The sequence below is a fragment of the Bactrocera dorsalis genome, chromosome 1 (genome assembly GCF_023373825.1).
Source record: "Bactrocera dorsalis isolate Fly_Bdor chromosome 1, ASM2337382v1, whole genome shotgun sequence".
NCBI lineage: Eukaryota > Metazoa > Arthropoda > Insecta > Diptera > Tephritidae > Bactrocera > Bactrocera dorsalis.
Window position 1 is genome coordinate 93,015,249 of NC_064303.1, and position 10,298 is coordinate 93,025,546.

Sequence of the window (10,298 nt, forward strand, 5' to 3'; positions counted from 1 at the left end):
AGCGTCCATGGTTGCCGTCAACAATGATTAAATGATGATTTTGTAGACATTACTTAAAGGCTTTCAGAGTTTCAAAAAAATTGGTTAATTGCACTTTGGGTTGCTTCTTCTGAACATTATCAAATATGTAGACTCCGAAAAAATCTCAGGGTAATCTTAAGACAAACCCGATTAACTAGAAAACTAAGCGGTACTCAGGAGAGTTTCCAGTAAACAATATGCCTTACCAGCTTACATCTCTCGCATCTCTCACATTTGCCTCATGAATATCAAAATATTCGAGAGGTCAGGGCAAATTGTTTGAACAATAATAAATGAGCATTTTAGTCGTATTGACTCGATGCTTAAGGCCTTAAATATGTATGGGCACAATGGTGTGCACATTTGCTTAGCTTCCAAGCTGTATTTAGTAGTTTGTGTGAGTTATGTTCTCGTGCCTGCCATATTTTATGAATAATACAGCATGGCATGCAGCAAAGACTCGTAGCATGTTGCTCTGCTGCGCTGCCGCAAGGCAAATTCCAGTGAACTAGAAACAATAGGATTTAAACACGTTACTAGGCCAATGGCGTTTTAGCTGCAAGCGACTTAAAACACAACAAAAACAAACAAGCGCTTAAATGTTAAGGAAGCTGCATAAAATGAGCCGACGAAATCACAGTGCTAAAAGGGAGGATTTCAAGAGAAGCAGAGCTGCAGGGAAAATTCGGCTCGACGGTACTAAGCCAGTACATGCCGTTTCACTAAGCTATTATTAAATTTATGAAATAAACGTGTTTACATAAATATACGAATTTTCCGTATCTTGCGTAGACGTTACTTAAAGGCAAGAAACATTTTAAGTAAAGTAGCTTAAGTTTGGACAACGTCGAGTTTTTTTGGACTACGTAACCAAATTTCGTAAACGGAATCGTTCCGAATGTTGGAATAGGCTTACGGTGATTCAGTTTTATCATAAATACAAGTGGTACCAAGCCTTTTAAGATGGTCGAGAGATCTATGAAGACGCTCCTCCTTCTGGACGACCTTCGACCTCTTCAACTGATGAAAATATTTAAAAAGTGAAGGATATGGTGCTTGAAAATTCTCAGGCAATTGTTAGAGAGATGACAATAGAGCTCGGCAGCTCTTGCGAGTCCGTTCAAATGGTTTTGGTGGATATTTTGGGCAAGAAACGCGTTCTTGCTCGACTCGTTGATGATTCTGATTCTTTTTTCAAAAAGAGTATCGTGAACAGATCTCTTTGGAGTTCTATTTGGTCGTATTTAGGTGTTCGCTTGGTCGAGCTGGCTTTGGTATGATAATTCTTAGAAGGACTATCTAAATAACTTACTATATTGGTGTTTTTTGTTTTTTAAATTTGAACGTTTATTTAAAAAAAAAACATCCAAAATAGTATTCAAGGCATTGCCTTATGTGATCTATAACATTTTTCCATAGTTCTGATAATTTGTGGATTCCGTCCCTAAAGAACAGCGCCGGCTTGGCTGCCAAGAATGAATCAAGCCTACTTTTGTGTCGAATTGGTTGTTCAATCAAGCCAATCCCTATACCTGTTTTGAAATGAATCGTATTTCAGAGAGTTCATTCTACATTAACCAAGACAAATGGTAGTCAGAAGGGGCAAGGTTTGGGCCATTAGTCCGGTGAGGCGAAAAGTAGCGTACATAGGCTGGTATATATATTTCTGGACTAGGCAACACAAAGTGTTGCCAGGTGCAATCTGACATTTCCATTGGAAAGTTTGACATTTTTTAGCATAACATCACTCAGAACGTTTTGTCATTTAATCGTGAATTGGTTTATTTACCGGGAATTGAAAAAATTCATCTCGGCCAAAAAATGGAATTAGCTCGTGAACATTTTCGTGCGATCATTTTTCACAACTTTCGACATGGATTATCACGACAAGAGTGCATTGATGAACTAAAATCTTTGTATGGCTATGAAGCACCATCCTATAGCACTGTGAAAAACTGGTACAACGAATTCAATCCTGGTCGACGCTCGCTCAAAGACGAATTCCGTGAAGGTCGTCCAAAAATAGCCGTTGTGCCAGAAAACATCGATGCCGTACGTGAACTGATAATGCAAGACCGTCATGTAACATACCTTCAGATAGAGGCATGCCTATGCATTTCTCACACCAGCATACATTCGATATTGCATGAACACCTTGCCGTAAAAAAGGTTTGTTCTCGTTGAATCCCGCACAATTTGAAAATCGCTCAAAAAAAGGCTCGTATGGATTGGTGTAAAGAAATGCTGAAAAAATACGATCGCGGTGCTTCAAAAGACGTTTATAAGATCGTCACAGGTGACGAATCATGGATCTATGCGTATGAGGCCGAAACAAAACAGCAATCGACCGTGTGGGTCTTCCAAGACGAGCCAAATCCAACGGAAAAAAAAAACATTTTCGTTGGTAAATGTGCCTATTATCATTATTAGGCCAAAAATATATATAGCAGCCCACGTACAAGCACAATTTCTGATTTGCAAAATAGTCTTTCAAAGTCTGTTGGCATTCAATTTTTGCACTACTTGCGGGTTTCACCTGCCGAAAAGCACTAAAATTAGGTGATTCATATGTATGCACATGAGAGTTTTTACAAAATAATTTGTATCAGTTGACGTAGGGGACATTTGATATGAAATATCGCATGCGAATAAATTCTATCAAGAAAGCCTACACACATCATAACCTCATGATTTATCGCAAATGCAACTAAAGCAATAAACCAACTTAAATATCGCATGACACACCAGTGATCACTGAGCAGGAATGAGAAGAATAAGCACTCGCGAACAGCACAAAAGAGCATCAATATCACCAATAACGGATAAAGTCATTAGTTTATGAGCAACGAAATAAAGTGAAGGAATTTTATGACGCGAAAGTTGATGCATAATATTTTATTGTGAAAAATTAAATAGTGTGAAGTGTTTATAAGTGTTTAGTGAATATTTTTGTGAAATTTTATTGAAACTTACGTTAAACTTAAACTCTAATAGTAAAAAATTTAATTAAAAATCTTTTTTTTTTTGAAGATTTGAATAAAAATGTGTAGAATCGACGACTTGAGTGCGACAACTAATTAGAAACGAAAACTTTTTATCAACGAAAATTATCTGACAGCACAGCACTAGTATTGCTTGCCATGCCTTCCTAATTTCATCAAAAAGGACATTCATATTTGTGATACCTACAGATTTTTTGACATCAACCCAGATGTGTTCTCTTCAGGCCACTCCAAACCATTCATCGAATTTTCAACAAAAAACTTTCCATATAACAGGTAAATTGTCCTTAGTCCATGGCATTAATGACATTATTTAGGATGTCGACGTATTTATCCTTATTTTTCCATTCGCCTTTCCTTCGGCGAACCAGGAGACATAAATCAAACTAACATTACCCTTACTAACAAATCGATAATAGGCTCAAAGCATGATTTGTGAGAATCTTATGATCAATTATATATGTAGAAGTTTTAGATACCACAACTGACCGACGTTCCAAGCTGTCGCAAGTGAGATCTCTGTGAAGATCGACGTCTAAATCTAACCTAAACTAACGATTAGAGGGGCAATCTCTAGGAGATCTTAACTCTAATGTATGGATAGCGCCAACTATTCTTATCTTCTAAGTAAAATTCTGCCTCCTGCGATATTTTAAACAATATCTTTGGTAAGATAGGCTATTAGCAATGAAAAACAGTTCACTTTAAATTCTCTCAAATTATCTGTACACCAATTAAGTCCTTGGCCGCCTTAAGTAAAATGAAATTATTAACATTCTCAGAATTCTAATAACAGTAAAAGGTGAGTAAGAGAGATTAGCTGTACATTACCTTAACGGCAGCCGCGAGCTTCCTAACGGTAAGCGCTTATCTCGCACACAAGCATAAACGCATTAGCTAAAGCGTATTATAGGTTTTGCAATTTTGTGGTAAATGAGATGCAGCACTCTATTTATTAACGCTCTCCATCTCTTTTACTCACTCTTGGCGCTCAACACATACAAATCCACCATTTTATTTTCTCTTTTGAGAATTTCGCGGTTTTCTAGAATTTTGTTCGCGGCTCTTTGTATTATCACATTGTTGCTGGCAAGTGGCGTGGAAATCTAAAGGAGATTTATGAAAATATACGCATAGAAAGTGTGTGCGCAACAACAACTATGCTGCATTAGCAAAACAACTTCAACATTACTTTAAAAGTACTCGACAAGCCGTTTTTCGGCTACATTGCATACTTTTAGGTGCGCCACGAACTTTAAGTAACCGAAAAAATGTCGACGAGTACTTCGTAATATGATTTCGGCAGGTTGCCGCCGAAATGTTGGTGTGAGCAAGTTTCGCTAATTTTTTGTTGCTTTTTTCGCAGACATTCCTTCATTCGCTGTAATTCGCACTTTTGAGCGATACAAATTAGAACGATTCGTTGCAAGTAGTGCCCATGTGTTCGTGTAGCTGAGCTTGGCAAACGGTGTCGCAATCTGTTTAGCACTGCACGTAAAATATAAGCCCATTTTGTGGAAATTTGATGTTTATCATTAAATTGTTTTCACTCCTCGCCAGCAAAATGGCAATCGGAGAGTGTTTAATGTGCGTAACGGCGACAATGGCAACAACAATTGCGACAAAAAAAAAAACAGTGAAAGTAAATGCTTAATCGTATTGTTGGCAATAACAATTACTGCACCTTTAAGTATGCACTTAAGATTATGGCAGATATTAAGAAAATCGCGCAGAGTTGCTTGAAGGGAATGTGGAGTGAGTAAAAGGCGATACAGGATACCTGCAACTTGTAGTTAGTTGTAGGTGGTTAGCTGTATTTACATGTTAAAAGTTTTTAATAAAAGAAATCACTAAGTTCTTCTTGCCTCAGTACTGTCTATTTAGGAAGATAAGCGTCACATATTTTAGAATCCTGTCAAAAACACTTTAGGAGTGGATCAAAAAGATTCATCAAGTCGAGAGTAGGACTATTGTTTAAGCCAAAAAATCGAGCATGGAGAAGTCAAAAGTGAAATAATGCTGATTTGTTTTCATGATTCCGAGGGTATTGTCCACAAAAATTTGTTCCACCCAGCCAAAATGTAAATGCGGTGTTGTACCATGGAGAGTTTTGTGCGCCGTATTCGAAGTGTTCGGCGCGAATATCGCGAAGATGAAAGTTGGCGTTTGTTGCACGATCTCATCGATCGACGCTTGTGACCGATTACTTGACCAAAAATCACATTTTAACCATTAACCATTCCCCGTATTCACCTGATATGGCACCTTGCGACTTCTTCTTTTTTGCAAGAATGCATTTGCCCAAGAAAGGAAAGCGATATGCAGACGTAGAGGCTATTCAAAAGGCTTGCACGAGCTGTAATGTGTCTGAACTCTATAATTAGTGCGACATCCTTTCAGTAAAATACACTGTCTTACCTTTAATTATATATGTAGGTCTAAAATATTACTCAATCCGAGAAATTAACGTTTAAAAAACTTCAATCTTTCCTGATCTCAAGAGTCTATCTTCGATTCTTTGAAATGCATCTGCAACTAAATGAATTGTAGATCCCTTCGCTCGATAAACCAGAAATATCCAATGAAAAGGATTAGAAATCTTTAAAAATACCTTTCTTTAAAATAGTTAGACGATTTTTTCTAAAGTTAGTAGCGCTCTAATAATTTTTTTTCATTGGGGGTGTGGTCATACGTGGCGGGTCCCAAACCCAGCGCACAACCCTATGCAAGGGATGTTTCGCCTTCTCACTTTAGCTCGCCTTCAAACGGATGTTCTTAGGCTACCCAGAGGATACTTGGTCAAAGACCGGAAGTCGTGAGCTGCTTGAGTCATATGTAAAAGAATCGTTTCTGGCCACTTCCAAGTGAATGGCGATCAGAGAACTGCCCTCACTTGCGTGAACTTCTACACATGACTCCATCCTGCTGACGTTGAGCAGCACCAAAAGCATCGGGAAGGACCTCTCCGAGCCGTACGATACCAAACGAGGTTTCAGACAAGGCGACTCCCTATCGTGCGACTTCTTCAATCTGCTGCTGGAGAAAATAGTTTGGGCTGCAAAAACTTAATCGAGCAGGTACAATCTTTTATAAGAGTGTACAGCCGCTGGCCTATGCCGATGGTATTGATATGATCGGCCCCAACACCCGCACCGTTAGTTCTGCTTTCTCCAGACTGGACAAGGAAGCAAGGCAAATGGATCTGACAGTGAACGAGGGGAAGCCGAAATATCTTCTGTCATCAAACAAACAGTCATCGTACTCGCGACTTAGGTCTCACGTCACTGTTGACAACAACGTCTCGTATTTTACGTGGGATCCTACCTGCGAAGGTTTAAATCCACGGTGCTCAGAAGCACAACGGATCAATACAATGCGTTGATCAGCGCCCTGAAAACTGGGACAGGTTTCCAGTACCAATCGGCGTGTGGCATGGACACACTAACCACCTTGGTAGGGCTCGAGGTCCATCTAAAACCTCTGCCGTACTTTGGGTCCGGCACCCGGTTGCAATGCAACTCCACATTTGAACTGACAAAGTCAGATCTTCCCGCGATTTGGGTTTTAACCACAGCCACCACGAATCTCCACAAAGGGCCAAACCCAATGAGCAGATTGGAGTTTTACCTCCAAGGGCATTATTGCTCCCCGTGGTACCAGGTTTAAGTCTCTGGTAAGACCTCATAACCGAAGTTACTGCCAGTTGAGTCTCCACACAACTCTGGACTGGCGGCCAGGATCTTAGTCGCCTCTTACGACAGGCATGCCTTACCACGGGTATATTCGGTTCCCCCCCTGCACCAAGGGGGTCCCCCCCCCATAACTTCGAAGTGGCAGATAATTTCGTCTATCGTGGAACCGGCGTAAACACCACCAACAATGTTAGCCTAGAAATCCAACGCAGGATAACTCTTGCCAACAGGTGCTTCTTCGGACTGAGTAGGCAATTGAGAAGCAAAGTCCTCTCTCGACCAACAAAAACCAAACTCTATAAGTCACTCATAATCCCGTCCTGCTATATGGTGCAGAGGTCTGGACGATGACAACAGCTGATGAGTCGACATTGCGTGTTTTCGGGAGAAAAGTTCTGCGAAAGATTTATGGTCCTTTGTGCATTGGCCATCGATGGAACGATGAGCTGCACGAGATATACGACGACTCTGACATAGTTCAGCGAATTAAAAGACAGCGGCTACGCTGGCTAGGTCATGTTGTCCAAATGGACGAAAACACTCCAGCTCTGAAAGTATTCGACGCAGTAAACGCCGCGGGAAGCAGAGGAAGAGGAAGATCTCCACTCCGTTGGAAGGATCAAGTGGAGAAGGACCTGACTTCGCTTGAAATATCCAATTGGCGCCACGTAGCGAAAAGAAGAAACGACTGGCGTGCTGTTAACTCGGCTATAATCGCGTAAGCGGTGTCTACGCCAGTAAAGAGAAGAAGAAGTAGCGCTCTGTTATAACTCTGGCCAACAGGTGCTAATTTTGGATCAGTAGGCAATTGAGAAGCAGATGCTTCTCTCGACGAAAAAAACTATAGGTCTCTCATTATTTCCGCCCTATTATAGGGCTCAGAAACATGGACGATGACGACCCGAGATGAGAAAGTATTTGGAGCATTCGAGAGAACTGTTTTCGACCTCTTTGGAGCCGTCCGCGTGAACGATTAAGATCGATGATAATAAAACTACGAACGGTATGAGCTCTTCGGCGATCCATTAAGTCTGTCGAATATGTTCGAAGCTGTTGCTTAGAATACCCATAAATAGTATATTCGTTTGAGATTTAAAAGATAATACAAATAGTCTCGCATTTATGTTTATTTGACTTGCTTCTTTCTTGCGCTGAAGATAACTTCTGTAAAGCAGGTTAAGGTCAGACAGGCTGATTTGAATCAATTTTATTATTTTCCTTTTAATTTTATTATTTCTTTCTGGAGGACACGACAAACTTCTCAATTGGATTCGAATAACACGGTAACTTTATGTCCAATTCGAACACCAATTCATTCCATTTTACCAGTGCGTAATATATACTTTACAATACACAAATATACAAATATTTATGAACTATATGTCCGGCGCTCGTGATGGAATTGTCGAAAACTGCTAAATGCTGGAACAAGTAATAATAAACCCATCTAAAAATGTCTCTAACTGGATAATGGTTTTCTGCCTCAGTGAATGGTAGGCTCCTTAACGTGGGGGAAGAGTTTAAGTCACAAAGCATTTCGGTTCCTCCCAATCGGAGCCGACCCAGCACATGACCGCCTTGGGAAGTAATGATGGCTCTACCGCGTTACGGGTATCTGGTGCGGCGGACTTTTGTGTACTCTGAACAGTCTATCAGCTTGCAACTTAGTGTACCTCATCTGAGTGCCAGATCCCAAGGGTATATAGGCATGACTTCGCTGATAAGCTTTGACCGCTTTGCTGCTGCTTTCAGAATGATAGGACCAGAACCCTACATTGCAGTTGGGTCAGCTATGAGGTAAAAGTTGATAACAATTCCCTAGAATGCGTTAGAGAAAGTTGCCCATGGGAGCTTACAACCACTTTAGGTTTAAAAGTGTAATCAACATGTCGAGAGACAAATTCCGACGACTTGTGGTATTTTATACTCGGCAAAGTAGACTCAAGAACATGGATATAATTATTTTTGCGCAAACCACTGGTTATGTGACATTGAGACGGAAATTTCTGAAGACCTGATGCTAGACTGCATGCAGAATGAAGGACCTTGAAGCTTTGTATACGGATCACATCGCCTCAATAGCAGCCATCGGGATACTAGAATTTATCAGTGTGCTGGGCCCATCGATTCGTTATGACACAATGGATCTTAGGTAGCGCTGCAAGCCTCAATAAAGAAGGAAAGCGTAAGAGTTTCATAAATTTAGATTTTTAATACACGATGCAATATCTATTTCCTAAAGCGAAGTTAAGATAGTTACAGAAAATTCCCTAAAAACTGAGAACTTCAATGAAGCTAAAAAACGCCTGATGGTCAATTAAATGCAACCACACATCAGCCCTCAGCTCAAAAGCTCTCACAACAAATAGAACGGCGAACCTAACCTAATACATTAATTTTATTCGTGTATTTGTTTGTCGATGATTTTATATGCGAACATACCAATACACACCCACACTTGCACCTCATGATGCTGTTGTTGTTATTACAACACTAGTTCCGTTGTGTGCATTTGTTAATTAAAATTTCAGAAAAAGCCAACCAGTTCTTCTATGCGATCGACTTACCTGCATCGATGGTTTGTGCGTTTTCGGCTCGCTCAGCGCACGTTTGGGCGCCTGGTGGCAGGCTTCATTGTTTGCTATTGTAGGGTTTTCAGCGCTGCTCGTGGCTTTGTTAGGTTTGTTTATCTTCTTGTTGTGGCTATTGTTTTCCTGGCTATTGCTGCAGCTCAAGCTTCTGCTTTTGTTGTTATTGTTGCTGTTGTTGTTGCTCTTTTTGTTTTCGCTATGGCAGCGCCGAACGCCACGCGTTGTTGCTGTTGATGGTTCTATTGTTATTGTTGTTGTTGTTGTTGTTGTTGCTGCTGCCTTCGCTTCCACATACTCTGCATATTGAGTTGTTGTTATTGCAAATAACGGTAGTATTTCGTAGCAACAAGCTAAAATGAAATTGAAGCAAATACTCAGCGTTCGGCGAACATTTTTCAATATGCCCTTCGTCATTCGGTTGCGATTCACTGCCTCGTACGCTCTCCTGCCTCAGAACTTCATCAACACGAAATCGGGAATCGGTTTATTTCTGCGCGCTGTGTAAGTATGTGTGTGTATGTATGAATTTTGTTTTTATTTTCTATCGAAGAATTTGGTTTTAATTAGCGATTTTTTATGAATTTAAAAATTTGGTTGACATTTTTCGCCGAAACTTTTCGAAACTGAAAATGTAAAGTCGAAAAGATGTTAGACATAAAAAGCAGGTGCTACCTTATTATAGATTTCTAAAAATTATATTCAATGTTTACTGAATATAAGTAAATAATATATATGAGTTCTTGTTCTTGCTTAGCATTGAGATTCGAAGAGAACTCTTTTGTGATGACAGCATGCTTCTGTGCTTAAAATGGGTAGAACAGCGTTAATGCTTTTCTTAACCTCCATGTACTTATGTAGGTAAGACTGCTGCCCCTTCGGGTTCAACAAGCGGTGGACATACGTATATAATAAGTTTTTTGTTTTGTTTTGTCATACTCTGACCATAGTTGTTTTGCAATTCTGCATTTATTGTAGATTTACATCTATATCTT

At 40.0% G+C, this 10,298-nt stretch overlaps 1 protein-coding gene across 5 annotated transcripts in view; it reads right to left on the reverse strand.

Annotated features, from left to right (window-relative positions):
• Window positions 1–9,826, reverse strand: part of LOC105223499 (protein cappuccino) — a 128,245-nt gene extending 118,419 nt beyond the window's left edge. The window contains exon 1 of one of the 5 annotated variants that reach the window (XM_011201235.4): window positions 9,283–9,826. In XM_011201235.4, the coding sequence (XP_011199537.2) occupies window positions 9,283–9,720 (438 nt within the window). In that variant the 5' untranslated portion in view covers window positions 9,721–9,826. The remainder of the gene's footprint in view (window positions 1–9,282) is intronic. The other 4 variants (XM_029549178.2, XM_011201238.4, XM_029549179.2 and 1 more) reach the window with 4 other exon arrangements.
• Window positions 9,827–10,298: the final 472 nt, after the last annotated feature.